General features: G+C 43.9%; 1 protein-coding gene across 1 annotated transcript in view; it reads right to left on the reverse strand.

The window, feature by feature from the left end:
• Positions 1-25,350, reverse strand: part of GUCY1B1 (guanylate cyclase 1 soluble subunit beta 1) — a 140,616-nt gene that overhangs the window by 82,949 nt on the left and 32,317 nt on the right. Inside the window, exon 3 of the mRNA XM_075347622.1 lies at positions 745-845. Within this exon, the coding sequence (XP_075203737.1) occupies positions 745-845 (101 nt within the window). The remainder of the gene's footprint in view (positions 1-744; positions 846-25,350) is intronic.

The raw sequence follows: 25,350 nt of genomic DNA on the forward strand, positions 1-25,350 counted from the left end.
TGCTCACTCCAGACTCCTTTCAACCACCTTCTCCCTTCTCTCTCCTCTTTTCCACTCTCCGCCCACACCCCAAGGCCACTCGCTTTTCCCCCTGGTGGCTGCCTGTTCGCTAACAGTTCCCGGCCCTCTCCCCTGGTTCTAAGTGTAAGTGTCCTGGTGTGCTAGTGTGTGTACTGACAGGTACAGTTATGTAGGACCCGAGCTGTTACAGTGATGTTACCTTGTTTTGTGACACCTGGTTACCGCAGGGGCGTCACACTAATTATATAAGTCATATTATAACTTTAGTGATTGCGAATTGCCAAATTCCATATAATCCTTAAGCTTTTGGGACAACAGTTAAGGTAAGTCATTTAAGCACAAAAAAAAACATTTTTATTTCCCATTTCACACATAAAAATACTAACGCAACTAAAACACAATACATTCTACAAACTAGGAATACATTTTAAGTTAATTTATGGATAGGAAAAATATAGGGAGTAGATCTGCGAAATTATGTCTTAAAATGTCCAGCAGCTTGGCTGTTAGTAATATTTAAAAGGCTGCCATAAAAGAATGCAAACTTCTCATAGTGTAAGGGGCTCAGTAATAACACTGCATGTTAAATATATTCACTACATAAACTTCAGCTTTATTTAAGAAACACAGAAGAGTAAAAATAGACTAGAAAGCCATGAACGTGAATTGCCTTCCTTCCTGCAACAATTATCACAGTGTTACAGAAGTCCACGTTCTACTTACTGAGCACTTTGCTCGCTGCTGATACAAGGTCGTAGGTCTTGGAGTCATCATAAATTATTCTCACCAAGAACTGTCCCTCTTCATCCAGCTGTGCTTCTCTCCTAGAAATTCAATAGAAAACACATGTAGCGAGGTCTAACAATAAATTTATAGCCTTGTCTAAGATTCCAATAATTCACTAAATCGTTATAAACCTGTAAAAAAATAAAATTCAAAATGTTCTTAAGATACATTCTCCTTTCCCACTTTCTTCTGTGTCCCATTGGTTGTTTGTATACACAAGACATTGGTGGCTTTGTGTCTCTAGTGATAAAATGTCTCAACCATTTGTGGTTTGTTATTAAAGGGTTTTTTTAGATTAGAAAAGATGTTGCTTACTTTTAGAAACAGTGAAACTCTTGTCCATGGAGAATGTAAGGTCATAAAGATCAGCCATGTTTTCTAAGCTCATAAAATAATTTTCACAGGTTTGTCACGGGTAACAGATAGTTATGTGGTTTCTGGCAGTAGAAGGTCACAGCGTTTGGCTGCGCAAAATGTTCCCTGACTTTCTGTTGTTCCTGCTGTTAGTATTCATTGTACTAGGTAGCTTTTCTGCTGGATTTTCATTGATTCCCCTTTAGGACCCAGGGGAGCTAAACTTCTGTCTAGCTGCTGATTTTTAGTATTCCACTTGTACTTAAATACTCCCATTTTCACGGGACTTGTGCTGATGATATTATTCAGTTCATACAAGCTCTGGTTGCAAGCAGACGGCTTGTACTCAGCTGTGGTGCTGTTTTTGTTACTTTGCTGAACTGTCATCTGTGGATAAGTAGTTCATGCTTTTCCCCCGTGTGTCCTCCTTGTGTCGTCTATAGTGTTTAGTGGGGTTGACGAAGACCTCATACCACCCGTTCCCTATTTAGGGTCCAGCAGTAGGGTTATCTATGGTCAGGTATCCGTCTCAACGCATAGGTGCGGAACCTACCTAGGGTGGTGAGGGATCCCAGGGACCAGCAGTAGCTTTGATCAAGGGTCACCATCTCCCCCTTCCCAAGAGGCAAGGTCCCCTTCCCTTCTTACCTTTTGCCACTCACTTGGTACTTCCCTATACCTAGCTTGACAGTAACCTTCAATGGAATATGCCACAAATAAAATGTATCTCCTGTCCATGAGATAGACTCTGAATGTTTGATGAATTGGGTCTGATTGTAAGACCAGGGATCCCAAGTCCTGCTTCAGTCTCTTCCATGGGTGTGTGGAAGTGGTAGAGTGCAAATGTGGCTAGAGCTTCCGAGTATAATAAATGGATTGGTCGTCAAGCTTGTTTATTACTGCTCCATTCACATAGATGATGCAGGGCCCAATTCTTAGGGGTACTTTGCACGTTGCGACATCGCTACTGCGATATCGTCAGGGTCAAATCGAAAGTGACGCACATCCGGCGCCAGTAACAACGTCGCAACGTGTAAAGCCTAAAAGCACCGATAAACGATCGCAAAAGCGTCGAAAATCGGTGATCTGTGTAGTGTCGGTCATTTCCATAATTTCGCTGCAGCAACAGGTACGATGTTCCTCGTTCCTGCGGCAGCACACATCGCTGTGTATGAAGCCGGAGGAGCAAGGTACATCTCCTTGCCTGTGTCCCGCCTGCAATGAGGAAGGAAGGAGGTGGGCGGGATGTTTACGTCCTGCTCATCTCCGCCCCTCCGCTTCTATTGGCCACCTGCCGTGTGACGTCGCTGTGACGCCGCACGACCCGCCCCCTTAGGAAGGAGGCGAGTCACCGGCCAGAGCGACGTCGCAGGGCAGGTAAGTGCGTGTGAAGCTGCCATAGCAATAATGTTTGCTACGGCAGCTATCACAAGAGATCGCATGTGCGACGGGGGCGGGGACTATCGCGCTCGGCATCGCTACAATCGGCTAGCTATGTCGCAGCATGCAAAGTACCCCATATGATCTCTTGGATTCCCTGAAGTGGTACCACAAGTACTTCATTTATCACTTGTACTCTAGATGTGTCAGATAACCCTTCTGTAAGTGCTCTATGATTATTTTTCATTTGACCAAAAAGCAGATATCCAGCTTAAATATTAGTTTGAATCTTTATTACCATTTCAGTTTAAACTTTTTCTGACTTATCTTCTTTTAATATACCTTTGTAACTGCTGGAGGTGTGTTTTTGTGACACACAGCTCCAAATCCCCTGCACAGATATAGATTTAAAGGGATATTCCCATCTTCATAGCTGGATATTGTAAGTTAGTGTATGTATAACAGGCATTTTGGCAGTGTACTGATTATTAAAATGTCCACCTGTTCATGAAATATTAAGGCTGTGTGCCCTCAATCAGTATTACTAGTGTCCTGGACTCAGTGTATGCTTGCTATGTGCACAACGCGGCATTGTATAGTAAGGTATTAGTAGAATTCTCATCCCCATTGTGCTTCTTTTGTAAACTGCATAAACTTGACCTGCGTTGTGTATTTCCAAGCCACAGAATGTCAATTTCTGTTGCGGAGACACCGAGTCCTTTGTGCCTTTGCACATTTTCCCCATAGATTTGCATTATATGTGGTAAATCTGCAGTTTACATAAAACACATACATTGTAAGTGCGTGAACGCACCTAAAAACCGCATCTATGCAAACATTTTAGGTATCAATAAAGAGAGTAAGCAGAAGAAACAGGAAGTTGACCAAAGCAAAGTAATTTCCTACCTCCTTACATATTATACACTCGCACCCTTAAGTAAATCTTTATTTTTTAATATTTTTTTATATAGCGCTACCATATTCCGCAGCGCTTTACATACATCAGGAACACTGTCCCCATTGGGGCTCACAACCTAAAGTCCCTATCTGTGTGTCTTTGGAGTATGGGAGGAAACCGGAGTACCCGGAGGAAACCCACGCAAACACAGGGAGAACATACAAACTCCTTGCAGATGTTGTCCTTGATGGGATTTGAACCCAGGACCCCAGCGCTGCAAGACTACAGTGCTAACCACTGAGCCACCGTGCCGCCCTAAGTACCTTTCATGTGGCACTAAAGGGTGTTTAACCTGGTTTAACCTAATAAATAAATAAATAAATATAAAAACAACATGCGGTCTCCCCTATTTTTGATAACCAGCTATTGTAAAGCAGACAGCTGGGGGTGATATTATCAGGCTTGGAAGGTCCATGGTTACATTTTTTTTAGATTGAACGAGGTTAAACATGCTTTAGTGCTACAGTAAAGGCACTAAAGGGTGTACGTTTATAATATGTAAAGGGGTAGGATATTGCCTTGCTTTGGTCAACTTCCTGTTTGTTCTGCTTCTTGTTTTTCAACTAACTTTATTGAGACAAAAACCTATGTGGCAAAAACGCTTACAAAAACGCTAGTGAGCGGAGATACAGGATTTGTGCAGAAATTCAGCTGTGAGAAAACCTGAGCAAACACTGATTGTGGGAACGTACCTAACACTTATTTTCTTTCCACCTCATTGCCTAGGAAACCGACCACCACTACTCTCTAGCTTATAAACATTGTGCCATTGTGTGAAGTTGGCCAGAAATGAGAGAAAACAGCATGCTCCAGCAATCCTGACCAGGCCCTGGGCTGTGCTTATAAGATCCATAGAAATAGCTTGTGAGCACTGTACATTCTGTGCTGTCTAGCACTGGTGGTCGGTCTCCAAGGCAATAAGCTGTAAACAAAAAAAAAGAAAAATGTAAATATCTCAATGGCTGAAAATGTATGAAGCTGTAAATTGAAAAATTGCTTTTGCGCGCAAGCATTATTCAAAAATAAATTGATGAAGATGAGAATAATCTGTTAAAGCTAACATGCTGAGGACCTTCAGCTGCCACTAGATGGAGTATGGAAGCTTACTGTATACTATATGTTATTATTGAGTTCAATAGTGCTGGTATTCCATGAACCCCTCAGTACACTCTGGTGGTGACTGCCGGCATATTTCTTTTATATCTGTTATTTTTTTATATCTATGTGTGTGATGGGAGTCAGAGCTCCAAAGACGTTATACAGAAGGCTCCACTTGAGGTTCCTATTTAAGTTTCCACTAGCTATACGTCGTCAATGGTTTTGATTAGTTTGTAAATCTATATGTCATTTGTACCTTCCTCTTGTGTAGTCCTGGTTTTAGGACTATATATGGCCAGATATCAAGAACATTGTACTGGCATTGTGCAACTTCTATAAATTAACACAGACTACAAAGTTAATTATTTTTAGAATTCACTCACTGTCTCATGAATGTGTTCTTTTATCATCATAATAGGCCTGAGCTTATAATTTCAATGTGGTGTTCTGCTCTAAATGGGATTTTTAGACAAGCTGACATGTAGATTTGACAACCACTCGCCGGCTGATGTACAATATACGCCATCACACTGTAAACAAGAAGTGATAGGGGACCAAGAATGCTGTCAAGATTCCTTGGTAAGAATATTATGGTTTGTTATTTCTTTTATCAACTGGAGCCGGTTGGGGCCGAAAACTCCCTTAAGACCTCATTCAGATGGCCATCAATTATATACAAATTCACTCTGTGTTTTTCATGGATAGAATACCCATGATAGTCTTTGTGGCTGTTCACATGTCGAATATGTACAATCCCTGTGCTGTTTTTAACATTATGATGGGTAAAAGAAGCTTTACAATTTATTTTTTTTCCCGCAGGCGCTGGCCCTTGGATCTCTGGTCCTTGGTGGTGGCACCTATCTGGACGGGTTGGGCTGTTGCCTTCTGACGGGACTTGGGTGGGAATGAACCCCTGAGGTCCAGACCGCAATCAGAGAATTTGACCTTTTCGGCGGCTCCTAGCCTAGTCGGGGTCTGAGTACCTTGCCTTGGTGCTTGGCTTCAATCTGCTCCCCGGTTCGGTACCAGTGGGCCACCACCCAACCCCGGTCCTATTGTTCCGCTGACCTCCACCAACTCCTGCAGCCGGCCACCACCGTCTGCCGACCTTGCTGATTGTGCCTGGGCTCCAACCCAGACACACACAGTTTTTACTCCTCACACTTCCACTCTCAACTACTTCACTCTACTCCCGAACTCAACTCTCTACTTTTTTCCCACCTCCAGGCTTGTGAACTCCTCGGTGGGCGGGGTTAACCGCCAGGCTCCGTCCCACCTGGTGTGGACATCAAGCCTGGAGTGTGGCAACAAGGATTTTGTTTGACTGGTGTCACCTAACCAGGGGAGGGTGTGTGGGTGTGTGTGGTGTTATACTGTGACCCCTGGGGGTCCAGGACGTCACAATAAACATTCATAACACGCCCGGACATTAGGAGAGAGGTGCACACGTCAATCAAACAGTGCACGAATTTTCAAACTTTATAAAGTTGGATTTCACAGCCTAAACACCCGAGCTGCCCACTAATGGTATGTATAGACCGTGCCTGATAGTGCCAGTACTGCACTGGCTGCACCTTATCCATGAAAATCCTGATGTTTGGTTCCCTTTAAACAACACCGCCAGGGTCATGGAGCCGAGACTGGCCACAGCGGTGCCCCAGCAGCAGAACTGCGGCCCGGTAACGAGTCGTGCCAGGCCCCGGTGGACGCCCCACCAGTGCTGCACTCTCCTCATTCACAGTGTCCATCACCTAAGGTCCAGGGCTAGAGATGAGCGAACTGGTCCCGGTTCGGCTCGAGGCGGTTCGCCGAACGGAGGTCCCGTTCGAGTTCAGTTCGTCGAACGTTCGACGAACCGAACTCGAACGTATAGGCTATAATGGGAGGCAATAACAAACACATAAAAATGCATGATAAATGTACACAAACAGTTAATAAACATTGCCATAACACTTACCGGTCCCCGCGATCCCTTCTGCACTCTGTCTCCTGCCGCTATTCCATCCGATGATCGCTGAATCCTCCCGGCGACCGGCACTGCCAGCAGAGATGCAGGACCTATCGTGACGTCAAAATAGCCATGTGACCAGTCACGTGGCTATTATCTCATTGGCTACAGACTGGTCACATGACTATGACACGTCATGTAGGACCTGCGAGTGCATCTCTCCGGTACACGGTGCACATATGTGTATCGCCGTGTACCGGCGACATGCTCTACCACACGGTCGACTCCCCGTTCCGTTAGGGACCGGCTGACACAGCCGGTCATTAACGGAGATCACCGTTGCCATAGCAACGCAGTTAGCGGTGACGTCACCGCTAACCGCGGCTCCGAGAGCACCATTGCTATGGTAACGCGTCTGTCAGCATTACCGCTGTTACCGCTGACAGCCAGCACTGTTCACTCATGGAGTGAAGGCTGCACGATTGTAGTGAGCATTGTAGTGAGGATGGAGGTTCCCCAGCCCCAAGTGATGAGCTGGTGAATCTCATCCTCACTACAATCGTCACTACTACTACACTAGAAAGAAGACAGAAGAGCAGGATCGTGGAGGGCTGACAGGGGGTAATAAAGATGGAGTCTCTAATGTGTCTGTGTATTTATTTCTATTAAAGTATTTTTTCTTTGTGTGGTGTCTTTTTTTTAACCCTTTATTGGAGATTCTTAATGGCCGGGTCAAACGTGCCTGACATTAAGAATCTCTGGCTTAATACTGGCTAGTAAAACAAAGCCAGTATTAACTCATGATTACCCAACAAGCCACCCGGCTCCAGGGCTGTTGGAAGAGTTGGATACAGCGCCAGATGATGGCGCTTCTATGAGAGCGCCATTTTCTGGGACGGCTGCGGACTGAAATCCGCAGCAGAGGCGCCCAGAAACCTAGGGTTAGCCTGTGCTGCGGATTCCAATCCCCAGCTGCCTAGTTGTACCCGGCTGGACACAAAAATGGGGCGAAGCCCACGTCATTTGTTTTTTAATTATTTCATGAAATAAGTGAAATAATTAAAAAAAAACGGGTTTCCCTATATTTTTGGTTCCCAGCCGGGTACAAATAGGCAACTGGGGGTTGGAGGCAGCCCGTGGCTGCCTGCTGTACCTGGCTAGCATACAAAAATATGGCGAAGCCCACGTAATTTTTTTGGTGGGCAAAAAAATTCTGCATACAGTCCTGGATGGAGTATGCTGAGCCTTGTAGTTCTGCAGCTGCTGTCTGCTCTTCTCCAGACAGACAGCAGCTGCAGAACTACAAGGCTCAGCGTACTCCATCCAGGACTGTATGCAGAAGTTTTTTGCCCCCTGAAAAAATTATGTGGGCTTCGCCATATTTTTGTATGCTAGCTAGGTACAGCAGGCAGGTACGGCTGCCCCCAACCCCCAGTTGCCTATTTGTACCCGGCTGAGAACCAAAAATAAAGGGAAGCCCTTTTTTTATTATTTCATGAATTTCACAACTAGGCAGCTGGGGATTGGAATCCGCAGCACAGGTTGGCCTGAGCTTTCTGGGCCCCACTGCTGCGAATTGCAGTCTGCAGCCGCCTCAGAAAATGGCATTTTCATAGAAGCGCCATCTTCTGGCACTGTATCCAACTCTTCCAGCACCTGCCTGCTATACCTGGCTAGCATACAAAAATATGGCGAAGCTCACGTCCTTTTTTTGTAGTTTTTTGGCAAAAAAAATAAAAAATGCTTCCCTGGATTTTCCATTGCCATTGAAGGTAACATCAAGCAGTGGGGGTTAGCAGCCAGTAGCTGCTTGGATTACCCTTAGCTAGCAATACAAAAAATGCAGCAGGAGCCCATATATATTTTTTTTAATTATTTATTTAAATAACTAAAAACAAAATGGGCTTCCCTGTATTTTGATTGCTGGACATCACAGTGCTGTAAAAATAAATCTTTAAAAAAATGACGTAGCGCTCCGCGGTATTTTTGATTCTCAGCGCACATAAAGCAGACAGCTATGGGTTGCCACCCCCATCTGCCTGCCGTTACCTTGGTTGGCAATCAAAATACAGGGAAGCCCATTAATTTTTTCAATTTAAAAAATAGTTAAAAAAAAAATGACGTTGGGTCCCCCCATTTTTGATAGCCAGCTAGGGTAAAGCAGACGGCTGTAGCCTGAAAACCACAGCTGGCAGCTTTACCGTGGTTGGGGATCCAATGTGGAGGTCCCCTCAGGCTCTTTTTTATAATTATTTTATAAATATTAATAATTACACAATAAAAGTAGGGTCCCCCCCAAATTGGATCACCAGCCAAGGTAAAGCGGACAGCTGTGGTCTGGTATTCTCAGGGTGGGAAGGTCCATAGTTATTGGGCCTTCACAGCCTAAAAATAGCAGGCCGCAGGCACCCCAGACGTGGCGCATCCACTAGATGCGCCAATCCTGGCGCTTCACCCCAGCTCATCCCGTGCCCTGGTGCAGTGGCAAACGGGGTAATAAATCGGGTTGATACTAGCTGTAAAGTCACCTGAGATCAAGCCCAGCAGTTTGTGATGTCATGGCGTCTATTAGATACCCAACATCATAAACTGTCAGTACTAACAAAAAAAAAAAAATCGACAAAAGAAATTTATTTGAAAAAACAGTCCCCAAAACATTTCCTCTTTCACCAATTTATTGTAAGAAAAAAAATAAAGGGGTCCCACGACGACTCTGGACCGTCTAGAATATGGGGGGGAGACACTCAGGGAACGTATCCCCCATTTTCTAGGAGTGCGGACCCTTCATGTGAGGAGTGTGGGTGCAATGAATCTGCACTCACTCTTCTCGGGTCCACAGCAGCAGAGTCCATGTCGTAATGGTTGCTACCAAAGCTGCAATGCCCTGCTCATGAGGTAAGGGCATGCCTAATCAGGAGAACTACTGTAGATGAAGCTCTGCTCACTGGTATATAGGTGCTCAGAGGAAATAATAGATAAAATTAGTGCTTAACCTCGGCACTCTAAATCTCCCAGACTAAGTCAGTAAGTCACAACGGATAGTAATGCAAAATCACTCTTTATTGGTCGGTATTAAGAAAAAAAAAATTTCATAAGCATATATGTTTTTGTCCAAAACAAGTTACAAATGACGTTTCGGCCTGAGCCTTCGTCAGATTGGACTTATCTGCATGTAATCATGAAAAATGACAATAATCAGTATCACATAAGAGTGAGAGAACAATAACATAAACTCGAACAATGTAGAGGTACAATTGGGATGCAGCAAAAAAATTGCAACACAGCAAGGAATGAAACACATGATACAAATGTCATAATACAGTACAAGGACAATATAGTAATGACAAATATGGGGTCAGAGTAGGCTTAGACAGCTCTGGTACGAAAGAGATGTCAATCATAAAGTAACATGTGCAGTAGGTGTAGAGCTACAGTATGCATGGCAGAGCTAATGGGTAGACCGACCATAGAAAAAGTGGAGAAAAAATGTAGAAAAAGTGGAGAAAAAGTGGAGAAAAAGTGGAGAAAAAGTGGAGAAAAAATGTAGAAAAAGTGGAGAAAAAGTGGAGAAAAAATGTAGAAAAAGTGGAGAAAAAGTGGAGAAAAAATGTAGAAAAAGTGGCGAAAAAGTGGAGAAAAAGTGGAGAAAAAATGTAGAAAAAGTGGAGAAAAAGTGGAGAAAAAATGTAGAAAAAGTGGAGAAAAAGTGGAGAAAAAGTGGAGAAAAAATGTAGAAAAAAATGGAGAAAAAGTGGAGAAAAAGTGGAGAAAAAATGTAGAAAAAGTGGAGAAAAAGTGGAGAAAAAATGTAGAAAAAGTGGAGAAAAAGTGGAGAAAAAGTGGAGAAAAAGTGGAGAATAAGTTGAGAAAAAATGGAGAAAAAGTGGAGAAAAAGTGGAGAATAAGTGGAGAATAAGTGGAGAAAAAATGGAGAAAAAAATGGAGAAAAAGTGGAGAAAAAGTGGAGAATAAGTGGAGAAAAAGTGGAGAATAAGTGGAGAAAAAATGGAGAAAATAATGGAGAAAAAGTGGAGAAAAAGTGGAGGAAAAAGTGGAGAATAAGTGGAGAAAAAGTGGAGAATAAGTGGAGAAAAAGTGGAGAAAAAGTGGAGAATAAGTGGAGAAAAAATGGAGAAAAAAATGGAGAAAAAGTGGAGAAAAAATGGAGAAAAAGTGGAGAATAAGTGGAGAAAAAGTGGAGAAAAAGTGGATAAAAAGTGGATAAAAAGTGGAGAATAAGTGGAGAATAAGTGGAGAAAAAATGGAGAAAAAAATGGAGAAAAAGTGGAGAAAAAGTGGAGAAAAAGTGGAGAAGAAGTGGAGAAAAAATGGAGAAAAAAATGGAGAAAAAGTGGAGAAAAAGTGGAGTAAAAATGTAGAAAAAGTGGAGAAAAAGTGGAGAAAAAATGTAGAAAAAGTGGAGAAAAAGTGGAGAATAAGTGGAGAAAAAGTGGAGAATAAGTGGAGAATAAGTGGTTAATAAGTGGAGAATAAGTGGAGAATAAGTGGAGAAAAAGTGGAGAAAAAGTGGAGTAAAAATGTAGAAAAAGTGGAGAAAAAGTGGAGAAAAAGTGGAGAAAAAATGGAGAAAAAAATGGAGAAAAAGTGGAGAAAAAGTGGAGAAAAAGTGGAGAAAAAGTGGAGAAAAAGTGGAGTAAAAATGTAGAAAAAGTGGAGAAAAAGTGGAGAAAAAATGTAGAAAAAGTGGAGAAAAAGTGGAGAAAAAATGGAGAAAAAGTGGAGAATAAGTGGAGAATAAGTGGTTAATAAGTGGAGAATAAGTGGAGAAAAAGTGGAGAAAAAGTGGAGAATAAGTGGAGAATAAGTGGAGAATAAGTGGAGAAAAAGTGGAGAAAAAGTGGAGAAAAAGTGGAGAAAAAGTGGAGAATAAGTGGAGAATAAGTGGAGAATAAGTGGAGAATAAGTGGAGAATAAGTGGAGAATAAGTGGAGAATAAGTGGAGAAAAAGTGGAGAAAAAAATGGAGAAAAAGTGGAGAAAAAGTGGAGCATCCTTTGGTGCCTTTCATGTGACACTAAGGGGTGCTTAGCTTTGTATTTAGCCAAAAAAAAATGAAAAAAAAAATGACGTAGGATTCCCCCTAGTTTTGTAGCCAGCTAGGGTAAAGCAGACGGCTGCAGCCTGCAGACCACAGCTGGCAGCTTCACCTTGGCTGGTAATCCAAAACTGAGGGCACCCCACGCTGTTATTTTAAATTAAATAAATAATTTAAAAAAAAAACACGTAGGGGTCCCCCCAAAATTGGATCACCAGCCAAGGTAAAGCAGACAGCTGGGGCCTGATATTCTCAGACTAGGGAGGTCCATGGTTATTGGACTCTCCCCAGCCTAAAAATAGCAGGCCGCAGCCGCCCCAGAAGTGGCGCATCCATTAGATGCGCCAATCCTGGTGCTTCGCCCCAGCTCATCCCGCGCCCTGGTGCGGTGGCAAACGGGGTAATATATGGGGTTAATACCAGATGTGTAATGTCACCTGGCATCAAGCCCTGGGGTTGGTGAGGTCAGGCGTCTATCAGATACCCGACATCACCAACCCAGTCAGTAATAAAAAAAAATAGACGACAAACACATTTTTATTTGAAAAAACACTCCCCAAAACATTCCCTCTTTAACCAATTTATTAGAAAAAAAAACAAATCCAGGTCTGCTGTAATCCAAGGGGTTGCCATGACGATACACACTGTCCCAGTCAATGAAGAGCAGGATGTTCCCCATTGGCTGGGAGAGCAATGCAGTGACCTGAGCTAACATCAATGGGTCAGCCCAGGTCACTGCAGGGCATGACAAGTGCTGCTGTCAGCGAGGTACATTACCTGCGCTGATCTCCAGCACACTGACAGCCCCTGTCACTGAGTTCAATGACCGCCGCCTTCACACCAAGTCTCGCGAGAGGCCCGTGACGTCACCGCTAGTCAGTCTCGGGTCGGAAGCGAGAGGTGGTGTGACAAGCGGCGGCCATGGAGGACAGTGACAGCGCTGAGGTCGGGATGGCGGGACTTCATCACCGCAGGTAAGCCGAGCGGGGCCATGTGTGTGTGTGTGTGTGTGTGTGTGTCTGTGTGTGTGTGTGTGTCTGTGTGTGTGTGTCTGTGTGTGTGTGTGTGTGTGTCTGTGTGTGTGTGTGTCTGTGTGTGTGTCTGTGTGTGTGTGTGTGTGTGTGTGTGTGTGTGTGTGTGTGTGTGTCTGTGTGTGTGTGTGTCTGTGTGTGTGTGTGTATGTGTGTGTGTGTGTGTGTGTGTGTGTTACATGCCGCGGGCAGGAGGGGGCGGAGTGAGCTGAGCGGGGAAGTGTGGGCTTCCTGCACGTAACTAGGATAAACATCGGGTTACTAACCAAAGCGCTTTGGTTGGATACCCGATGTTTATCTTGGTTACCAGCTTCTGGCAGGCTGCCAGCGATCGCTCCTGCACACTGTAGCTGTAAAAAGCCCTGCTTTTTGCTGCTAGAACCGTTCTCGAACGTTTCTAGAACTATCGAGCTTTAGCAAAAAAGCTCGAGTTCTAGTTCGATCTAGAACACCCCCAAAAATCACTCGAGCCTCGAACTGGAGAACCACGAACCGCGAACCGCGCTCAACTCTATCCAGGGCATCTTTAGAAGGAGCGACAATGCAAGAAACTAGTAAGTAATTGCAGCACCACCACATGGTGACATCCTGTTCCAGGAAGGGCAATGGTTGCTGCAGGGGTGAGTGTAGCCCCAGCCTCCTGTGACATCATGTTTCAAGTTTGTCTCAAACAAAACGCTACAGAAACTTCAGTGAAAAAAACACATTTAAGAATTAGCTAGTATAGAAAAGTGTAAGGTATTGTGTAGTAAGCTAATTACAAAAGTGGTTAGGGGGTAAAGATAGAAAATAAAGAAAGACATTTTAAGTTCCGAACCACCCCATTAAAGAAGTAGTTCAATTATGTTTTCATCAGTAATCCTCTACATATGTGCATGCAGTAAAACATGTGTATCGCTGCCTTCTCTTGTATCCAGCGCCATTCTGCTCCTCTTCTTAGTGACATCACCTGTCTGCAGAGACTCTATGGATCACACTGCACTGTGCATCACTTGGTAGTGGTTTTTACAGTGTAAGACTATGGAGCGTCAGAATAAGACTCCATAGATTTACATTGTAAAAGAGTTTGAAGAGCAGTGACAACTCTCAGAAGAGGACTATAGTGGCTCGAGATGAAGGGGTAGGTGAGTGTATTAGCACACTTACACAATATATATAAATACACAGGTTTATTAAAAAAAAAAAAATCATGTTAAGTTGTTATTATGTCACAATCTTACGACACACATGTGCAGAGAAATCTCGAGCCTCGTCACAGCTGGAAGTCCTAGTATGATGCCTCCTGGGGTTTCAGCATGTGAAAGTTTTACGAAAAAGTGTAGAGGACTAAACAAAGGACAGTGTGCACTGGAGTTGGCCAAAAAGTGAGCAGTGAGGAGAGTATTTGTCTTTTTTAATATTTGATCCTTTTCCTGGATTTCTACCAGTACACTTTAGCAAAATTGCGACAAGTTGGCTGTCATTTTGCTGAATTTGTGCATCAATTACAAAAAAAGTCCATCTTCTGAAGGAACCTATACAGATTATTTTGACTTTAATTATCATTATTGTACAGTTTACAGTGACTGGGGCTAATGTCTTCATGTCAGAATTATGAACTGTAGACATGTATTACTTCTAATCATATATTATGGTTTTCCAATATCTCCGTAAAAAATACTCTTTGTTTGTGATTTTTTTGGTAAGCCATCCAGAGAAATAAAAGGTCAAGTTGGTAACCCTGCGCTGGAGTGCTAGGGGCTTTAATAATGAAGTAAACTTCTTTTTTTTTAAATTAATTCATTTTAAGGTACCTTTAAGCAATATAGATACATAAGCAAGGATGGTTGACCTTCGGGAGATCAACATCCAACACCGCTGAGATGGAAATTTCCCAGGGGGCATTGCTCTAGAATCACTTCGTTGAGAAACATGTGATGGTGTCTCCGTGGTGTTGGATGTTGATCTCCCTAAGGTCAACCATCCTTGGTTATGTAGCCTTCTACTAGGCAATGCTCCCACTAGCCAGTTTCCTACTCCACACTGATGAGGGGCAAATACCCCGAAACAGCTGTCTGTGGATATATACCATGTTTGGCATAGGTGGTCTCCTTGACTGGAGACTGCCCTTCCCATGGTTGTTTCTTCCTGGTGAAAGACCTGGCTAGTTTACTGCCAGCGTTGAGAAACATGTGATCTTGTTTCCGCAAGCTTTCTTGTTTTGAATATTTCCAAGGGGGCATTGCTCTAGAATCACTGCGTTGAGAAACACGTGATGGTGTCTCCGTGGTGTTGGATGTTGATCTCCCTAAGGTCAACCATCCTTGCTTATGTAGTCTTCTACTAGGCAATGCTCCCACTAGCCAGTTTCCTACTCCACACTGATGAGGGGCAAATACCCTGAAACAGCTGTCTGTGGATGGATACCATGTTTGAGATAGGTGGTCTCTTTGACTGGAGACTGCCCTTTCTATGGTTGTTCCTTCCCAGTGAAAGACCTGGCTAGTTTCCTGCCAGCGTTGAGAAACATGTGATGATGTCTCCGCAGGCTTTCTTGTTTTAAGCAATATAGAACAGCCCATATGACAAATAAGATGGGAATGTCCAGCCATTATACTGCTCAGGAAGGAGATGGGTTCTGTGTACCAGAGATGTACGTGCTTTGGTCACAAATGTGCCTATCAACCCAAGAACAAAAGCAAAAGACCTTTTGAAGATGCTGGAGAAAGCTGGTAAGATTGTGTCATTATCCACAGTGAAATGAGTACTGTATCAACATAAGCTGAAAGGCCACTCTGCCAGGAAGAAGCCATTACTCCAAAAGAAGCATAAAAAAGCCAGATAAATGTTTACAAATGTACACAGGAACAAAGAACTTAATTTTTGGATACATGTCCTGAGGTCTGATGAAACTAAAATTAAACTGTTTGGTCATAATAACCATTGTTTTCTATAGAGAAAAAAGAGAGAAGCTTTGACCTAAAACGGGAAAGGATTATTCTGATTTCATGTCAAATAGTGAGAAAAACATGCAGATGTGTCTTCTTAGATCGTGTATGTAAACTTCTGGATTCATCTGTATATACTAGACATAATCACCATCAGTATCCATGGCATTATGCATTAGGCATATCCATGGACACATGTATGAATGCTAAATATTTAAAAAATTAAATAGTCACGGGCCAAAGGTCAACTTTCTAACATATAGTATGCACAATATTAAACTATGGTTTCACAGCGACTTTGGCTGCAACACCTGTCACAAGACCGAAGTTTGCTATGTGCCGCTAGTACAGGGCAGCGCAAGACAAGTGAATGTGATCACATTACAACCTTGAGGGTACTGCAACTGCAACAAGCAAGTTGCAAAAAATTCAACGTGGTTAACTATTTACTTGTTGCAGAGTCAGGACCCTCGGAGTCACAATGTGACCCCATTCACTTGTATTGCACTGTAATGTAGCAGGGACACTGAGCAATCTTTGTTCTCTGTGTAGCTTCAGCCTAAGTGTTTTCTAATAGTAATACACATTGTTTAAATAAGGTGTTTCATTGTTTTACAAGGATCAGCAGTCCGGACACAGAGTCATTGAGTCTCAGGAAACATTTCCATTTCTTTGTTTTCCTAAGCAAATTGAGTATGCTGTCATTTTAATATTTTCCATTCTCCTTTGTATTTCTTTGCCTAATTATTAAAAATAATAATCTCACATAAAATGAGGGATTACCGTAAAGTATTGTCAACATACCTGATATATATAACTGATAGTCTGGCCATACTGAGGGGAGATACACATCAGTACAGTGGTAGACACAAACAGAAAAGGGCCCCTGTGCAAGAACAGTAAGGGTTCTTTGCAGCCCAAAAGTTCTGCTATCACAGAAGCTTCTTGCAGCTTTGGAGGTGGAATTGGTCCCCCATACCTTTTGGGCTCCTGTACGGCTGCACTAATGATATGTCCGCCTCAGCATGAGAATCATCTTCACTGTCTGAGGATTCTTTATATTCAAAGGTCCTTTTATATGGGCAGATAATTGGCTCAATAAGTGATTGACTTGTTGAGACAGGTTTACATCGGCAGATTTCATTCTACATATGATTTGAGCCAGTCAACAATATAACTAGTCGATCTGCATTCAATTAATGTATATATGGACTGATAGAGACTATATGTGGACCGAAAAATCGATAACAGGATTACTTTATTCCATTATGGTTTGCATGTTGACAGCACATCAATCTACCTAATTGTATTCTTTTAATACGCTAATCAGTATATACAGTGGGTGAAATAAGTAATGAACACGTCACCAATTTTCTAAGTAAATATATGTCTGTAGGTGTTATTGACATGAAATTCTCAGCAGATGTTGATAACAACCCATCCAATCCACACAGGCAAAAAAATAAATCAAACCATAGATGTCCAGAAATTAAGTTACATGTAGTAATGAGAAATGACACAAGGAAAAAGTATTGACCACATGCAGAAAGAGTAGTGCCAAAATGATCGAAAATCATGACACCAGCTGAAATCTACAGTAATTAGTAAGTAATTCTGAAACTTAGTGAAAAATAATATCATCTGGTTCAACTGAAGGCCTATAAAAAAGCATCTCATTACCAAAGTTCCACTCAAGAAACATCTCATAATGGATAAAACCAGTGAGCTGTCTCAAGACCTTCACAACCTTACTGTTGTAAAACACATTGATGGCACTGGTTTCAGTAAAATGTCGAACCCACAAAAGGTTCCAGTGAGCACTGTTGGGTTATAAACCAGAGGTGGAAAGAACATCACTTCATAATAAACCGAATTCAACCAGGGGATCCCTTCAAGATTTCAGACAAAGGAATGAAAATAATTATCAGAACATTTGTCCAAGAGCCAAGGAACACCTGCTACAGAAAGACCTGGAATCAGCAGGTGCAGTTCTATTAAAGAAAACAATAGGTAATGCACTCAACCTCAATGGCCTGTATACATGCTAACCACACCATTGCTGAACAAAAACATGTTCAAACACTTTTAAGGTTTGCTGACAACATTTAGACATGCCTCTGAAATACTGGCACAATATAGTCTGGTCAGGTGAGACCAAAATTGAACTCTATGGATGCCATATTACTACTCATTATGTGAGGAGATCTTTAACACCATACCAGCAGTCAAGTTTGGAGGTGGGAACGTAATGGTGTTGGGCTGTCTTTCCAGCATACAACTTTGGCAAACTTCATATAATTGAAGGAAGAATGAATGGACAAATGTACGAGACATTCTAATTCAAAATCTGATGCCATCTACCAGGACGATGAAGATGAAACAAGGGTGGACATTTCAGAAAGACAATGATTTCAAACATGCAGCAAAGGAAACTGTCGTATTGGTTTCAAAGAAAGAAAATAAAGCTGGTAGAATGGCCCAGCGAATCACCTGATTTGAATCCAATGAAAAAATTATGGAAGAAACTAAAGCTCAGAATTCATAGAAGGAGCCCACAGAACCTTCAAGATTTGAAAAGTGTTTGTGTGGGGCCAAAATCACACTTGAACAATGTACGTGACTAGTTTCTCCAAAAAGGAGGTGTCTTGAAGCTGTAATCACTAACAAAGGCTTATTTAGGATGTGTTAAATAAATTTCAGTAAGCATATTCAATACTTTTTTTCAGTGTAATTTCTCATTATTATGAATCACTAAATTTACAGACAGCTATGGTTTGATTTCTTTGCCTGTGTGGATTAGATGGGTTGTTACCGACATCTCGAGAGAAACTTATGCCAAAAAATGTAATTGATGTGTTATTTGTATGTGAATCTTAAAGGTAAGTTTTTGTAGAAAATGTATTATTTTAAAATAATTAGCTTTTATTTTGATATCATGATCTTTATTAAAACATAAAGCTGGAAATCTTTCACTTACCATACTGGCAACTGGGACTTTTCAAACTCTAAATCCTGTTCATTTAAAGCCACTTTATGCACTGCAACATCGCTAGTGTGCCGCCCCCGTGCCAGCAGCCGCCGCTGCTCGTGTCCGGACCTTCATGGGTGGTGACTCGAGGGTCTCCAGACCCGGGGGTCTCGCGGACACGCCGAATAAATGGGGGGACATATATGTACGGGCTGGGCCATATTGAGTTCGTGACGCCACCCACTGTGTGTGGTGAGGTAGGACACCACGGCTGCTGTGACGGGGCACTCGGGGGAGATGTTGTGCAGCGAGTTGTTAACCCCTCCGTGGGCAGGGATGGTGGCCCCGGGACCCGGGTGGTGCGTGCAGGGGATGGCGACCGCAGGGGGGTGCTGGTGTACTCACAGTTAGAAACACAGACAAGTCTCTGGTAAACCAAGGTGATGGTGGCCGGTGCCGCAGCTGGTTGCGTTCTGGTCCCCCACCGGCCTCTCTATCCTTTTCCTGCACTGCTTAAAGTAGAAATGACTTCCCAGTATGAAACATAGGAGTCCGCTCCCAGCTGGATGTGGCCTAAGGAGCCGTGCCCGCAGACGCAGGCCCGTGGGATCTATGGGCCTTGGCGGTGACCTCTTATCCCTAATCGGTGAGCTGTTGTCTTCTATGAGGGACTTTGGGTGGGACAGAACCTCTAGTACTGGCCTCAATCAGTTAATTAACCAGCTCCAGTCGATTCTGGCTTCTGGCTTCAGGGTCTGAGTACCCCCTTTGTGCTACGGTTTCCTGGTCGGTTCCCCGTGTTGGTACTGGTGGGCTACAACCCTGGCCCAGTCCACCTCGGTTCCACCGAGCCGTCTTCCTGTCTCCTGCTGACGGAGACCACCATCTGCCTCCTGTCCAGTGGCACCAGGGCTCCTACGCTGGTACCGTTCAACTTGGACTTGACTGCTGGAGCTACCCCTAGCTCCAGCCCACACTCCTCTACAAACTGAACTCCAAAGTTTACTGATCTGATCTACAGCTTTTTCCCGCCCTGGGCTGTCTAGATCCCTGGGTGGGCGTGCACCAACCACCTGGCCATGCCCACTGGTGTGTCTATTTGTCCCTAAGGGCGTGACTAGGGTTTAATGGTTGGCTGTGTGTTTCCTAATGAGGGAACGGTGTTGTGCGGGGGCCTATTTGTGACTACCTGGTTTTGCCAGGGCGTCACACTAGCAATATCGCTGTAACGTCACCGGTTTGTTTCGTAATAGAGACCTCCCCAGCGACATTGCAGTGTGTGAAATGCATCAGCGACCTGGCCCCTGCTGTGAGGTTGCTGATCGCTATAAATCTTTCAGGACCATTTTTTGGTCCTTTGTTTCCCACTATGCAGCATGCATCGGTGTGTTTGACACCGTTACAACGACATCGTTAGCAACTTAGAACCCAGCCTGTTGGCATGCTATAGCGTTCCCTTTCCTGCCCCCTTACCTCCTATTGGTGGTCGCTGTTGCGTTCTGATTGGACAAATTTCACTGAAAAGAAGGCAACTTTAGCGCTTCCGTTCTTTGTTTCAAAGCTACCTTGTTCCTGAGCGTGCGGATCATTAGAGAGTTTTCCAGTCTGCAATACTATAAAGCCTATACAGTAAGCATCATATGACTGAAGCTGTATTGATGCTGTATAGATAAACCAGTGTGGAGTCGCCACACAGAGAACTCTACAAAGATCCGCTAAGCAACAGAAGCTCAGGAACAAAGGATATACAAGCGCGACTTTTGCCAATCTTTCCAAGCTCGGGGTCAACAACACACTAGCAATCACCAATCAGAGCTGAGGGGCTGTGTAAGAAGGACACCTAGGTGGCTTCAGCGCCAAACACCACGCCCCTAACATAGGTGGGAGTCGTCAAATAGCTGCTGTGTGACACGTCCCCAATGATCAGCGAGGTCATTCTGCAGGTCCATATCGCTGCTGCATCGTTGGCCAGATCTGCCTGTTTGAGAGCTCACCAGCGACTTTCCAGCGATCCCGGCCCAGTCGGAATCGCTGGTGGGATTGCTAGAAAGTCTCAGTGTGTAAAGGGGACTTTAGGAATAGTTTACAGGAGATTTCTTATTATCCCAGACAATGACACCTTAACACCTTAACAGACAATTTAACACCTTTATTAATCCAAAACAGGATTCACCAATCCCAATAGGTGATGTCACAGATCCCTCTGCTCCCCTCCCCTTCACAATGACATTTACACAAGAACATCAGATGTTTAAATGCAAAAGTAAGGTCAGGGTCTGTTAACAATGGCTAATTTTTATAGATTTCCTAACAGAATAGACACTTAAGCGGGCTTTACATGCTGCGATCTCGCTAGCGAGATTGCAAGCGATCGTACCCGCCCCCGTCGGTTGTGCGACATGGGCAAATCGCTGCCCATCACATACAACATCGCTTATTTCTGTCACACGGACTTACCTATCCTGCGACGTCAATCTGGCCGGCGATCCGCCTCCTTTCTAAGGGGGCGGGCCGTGCGGCGTCACAGCGACGTCACACGGCAGGCGGCCAATAGAAGCGGAGGGGCGGAGATGAGCAGGGCGTAAACATCCCACCCACCTCCTTCCTTCCGCATTGGCGGTGGAGGCAGGTAAGAAGATGTTCCTCGCTCCTGCGGTGTCACACATAGCGATGTGTGCTGCCGCAGGAACGAGGAACAACATTGCTAATTAGAAGAGAACGATTTTTTGTTCTAGGATGACCTCTCCGCGGCAAATGATTTTGTCCGCTTTTGCGATCATTTTAGGTCGCACATAAGTGTCACATACTGCGATATTGTTAATTTCAATATTTTAGTTTTCTATTTTTAATTAATTTTGGACTCTCTGTAGACTAGAAACATAAGGATAAACCTCTTCTACTCTACAGTGACATTTTAAAATATCACTGCGGTGTAGAGCAGCTGCAAGTGATTGTGCAGCTGTGGGAGCAGGCTGTCACACACAGCAGTCTCCCCATAGAGAAGGCAGAAATGACTTATTATCCTCTCTGTCTTCTTGATTGCTGTATACACAGTGTTGAACAAGTGCTGTGTATGCAGTAATAGGGAGCACTAATAGCACTCGCTCCTCCTGACTAGAGATGAGCGAACCGGTCCCGGTTCGGCTCGAGGCTGGTTCGCCGAACGGGGGTCCCGTTCGAGTTCGGTTCGTCGAACGTTCGACGAACCAAACTCGAACGTATAGGCTATAATGGGAGGCAATCACAAACACATAAAAATGCATTATAAATGTACACAAACAGTTAATAAACATTGCCATAACACTTACTGGTCCTCGCGATCCCTTCTGCACTCTGTCTCCTGCCGCTATTCCATCCTATGATCGCTGAATCCTCCCGGTGACCTGCACTGCCAGCAGAGATGCAGGACCTATCGTGACGTCAAAATAGCCATGTGACCAGTCACGTGGCTATTATCTCATTGGCTATAGACTGGTCACATGACTATGACACGTCATGTAGAACCTGCGAGTGCATCTCTCCGGTACACTGTGCACATATGTGTATCGCCGTGTACCGGCGACATGCTCTAGCACACGGTCGACTCCCCATTCCGTTAGGGACCGGCTGACACAGCCGGTCATTAACGGAGATCACCGTTGCCATAGCAACGCAGTTAGCGGTGACGTAACCGCTAACCGCGGCTCCGAGAGCACCATTGCTATGGTAACGCGTCTGTCAGCGTTACTGCTGTTACCGCTAGCAGCCAGCACTGATCACTCACGGAGTGAAGGCTGCACGCTGCTTCCCGATTGTAGTGATGATTGTAGTGAGGATGAGGTTCCCCAGCCCCAAGTGATGAGCTGGTGAACCTCATCCTCACTACAATCGTCACTACTACTACACTAGTGAGGATTGTAGTGAGGATGAGATGCCCCAGCCCATGATGGGCTGGTGAACCTCATCCTCACTACAATCGTCAATACTACTACACTAGAAAGAAAGAAGATAGAAGAGCAGGATCGTGGAGGGCTGACAGGGGGTAATAAAGATGGAGTCTCTAATGTGTCTGTGTATTTATTTCTATTAAAGTATTTTTTCTCTGTGTGGTGTTTTTTTTAACCCTTTATTGGAGATTCTTAATGGCCGGGTCAAACGTGCCTGACATTAAGAATCTCTGGCTTAATACTGGCTAGTAAAACAAAGCCAGTATTAACTCATGATTACCCAACAAGCCACCCGGCTCCAGGGCTGTTGGAAGAGTTGGATACAGCACCAGATGATGGCGCTTCTATGAGAGCGCCATTTTCTGGGACGGCTGCGGACTGAAATCCGCAGTAGAGGCGCCCAGAAACCTCGGGCTAACCTGTGCTGCGGATTCCAATCCCCAGCTGCCTAGTTGTACCCGGCTGGACACAAAAATGGGGCGAAGCCCACGTCATTTGTTTTTTAATTATTTCATGAAATAAGTTAAATAATAAAAAAAAAACGGGCTTCCCTATATTTTTGGTTCCCAGCCGGGTACAAATAGGCAACTGGGGGTTGGAGGCAGCCCGTGGCTGCCAGCTGTACCTGGCTAGCATACAAAAATATGGCGAAGCCCACGTCATTTTTTTGGTGGGCAAAAAAATTCTGCATACAGTCCTGGATGGAGTATGCTGAGCCTTGTAGTTCTGCAGCTGCTGTCTGCTCTTCTCCATACAGACAGACAGCAGCTGCAGAACTACAAGGCTCAGCATACTCCATCCAGGACTGTATGCAGAAGTTTTTTGCCCCCTGAAAAAATTATGTGGGCTTCGCCATATTTTTGTATGCTAGCCAGGTACAGCAGGCAGGTACGGCTGCCCCCAACCCCCAGTTGCCTATTTGTACCCAGCTGGGAACCAAAAATAAAGGGAAGCCCTTTTTTTATTATTTCATGAATTTCATGAAATAATTAGAAAACAAATGACGTAGGCTTCGCCCCATTTTTGTGTCCAGCCAGGTACAACTAGGCAGCTGGGGATTGGAATCCGCACCACAGGTTGGCCTGAGCTTTCTGGGCCCCACTGCTGCGAATTGCAGTCTGCAGCCGCCTCAGAAAATGGCATTTTCATAGAAGCGCCATCTTCTGGCGCTGTATCCAACTCTTCCAGCACCTGCCTGCTATACCTGGCTAGCATACAAAAATATGGCGAAGCTCACGTCCTTTTTTTGTAGTTTTTTGGCAAAAAAAATAAAAAATGCTTCCCTGGATTTTCCATTGCCAGTGAAGGTAACACCAAGCAGTGGGGGTTAGCAGCCAGTAGCTGCTTGGATTACCCTTAGCTAGCAATACAAAAAATGCAGCGGGAGCCCATATATATTTTTTTTAATTATTTATTTAAATAACTAAAAATAAAATGGGCTTCCCTGTATTTTGATTGCTGGACATCACAGTGCTGTAAAAATAAATCTTTAAAAAAATGACGTAGCGCTCCGCGGTATTTTTGATTCTCAGCGCAGATAAAGCAGACAGCTATGGGTTGCCACCCCCATCTGCCTGCCGTTACCTTGGTTGGCAATCAAAATACAGGGAAGCCCATTAATTTTTTCTATTTAAAAAATAGTTAAAAAAAATGACGTTGGGTCCCCCCATTTTTGATAGCCAGCTAGGGTAAAGCACACGGCTGTAGCCTGAAAACCACAGCTGGCAGCTTTACCGTGGTTGGGGATCCAATGTGGAGGTCCCCTCAGGCTCTTTTTTATAATTATTTTATAAATATTAATAATTACACAATAAAAGTAGGGTCCCCCCCAAATTGGATCACCAGCCAAGGTAAAGCGGACAGCTGTTGTCTGGTATTCTCAGGGTGGGAAGGTCCATAGTTATTGGGCCTTCACAGCCTAAAAATAGCAGACCGCAGGCACCCCAGACGTGGCGCATCCACTAGATGCGCCAATCCTGGCGCTTCACCCCAGCTCATCCCGTACCCTGGTGCAGTGGCAAACGGGGTAATAAATCGGGTTGATACTAGCTGTAAAGTCACCTGAGATCAAGCCCAGCAGTTTGTGATGTCATGGCGTCTATTAGATACCCAACATCATAAACTGTCAATACTAACAAAAACAAAAAATCGACAAAAGAAATTTATTTGAAAAAACAGTCCCCAAAACATTTCCTCTTTCACCAATTTATTGTAAGAAAAAAAATAAAGGGGTCCCACGACGACTCTGGACCGTCTAGAATATGGGGGGAGACACTCAGGGAACGTATCCCCCATTTTCTAGGAGTGCGGACCCTTCATGTGAGGAGTGTGGGTGCAATGAATCTGCACTCACTCTTCCCGGGTCCACAGCAGCAGAGTCCATGTCGTAATGGTTGCTACCAAAGCTGCAATGCCCTGCTCATGAGGTAAGGGCATGCCTAATCAAGAGAACTACTGTAGAGGAAGCTCTGCTCACTGGTATATAGGTGCTCAGAGGTAATAATAGATAAAATTAGTGAGTAACCTCGGCACTCTAAATCTCCCAGACTAAGTCAGTAAGTCACAATGGATAGTAATGCAAAATCACTCTTTATTGGTCCGTATTAAGAAAAATTTTTTTTTCATAAGCATATATGTTTTTGTCCAAAACAAGTTACAAATGACGTTTCGGCCTGAGCCTTCGTCAGATTGGACTTATCTGCATGTAATCATGAAAAATGACAATAATCAGTATCACATAAGAGTGAGAGAACAATAACATAAACTCGAACAATGTAGAGGTACAATTGGGATGCCGCAAAAAAATTGCAACACAGCAAGAAATGAAACACATGATACAAATGTCATAATACAGTACAAGGACAATATAGTAATGACAAATATGGGGTCAGAGTAGGC

This window comes from Anomaloglossus baeobatrachus, chromosome 1 (genome assembly GCF_048569485.1).
Source record: "Anomaloglossus baeobatrachus isolate aAnoBae1 chromosome 1, aAnoBae1.hap1, whole genome shotgun sequence".
NCBI lineage: Eukaryota > Metazoa > Chordata > Amphibia > Anura > Aromobatidae > Anomaloglossus > Anomaloglossus baeobatrachus.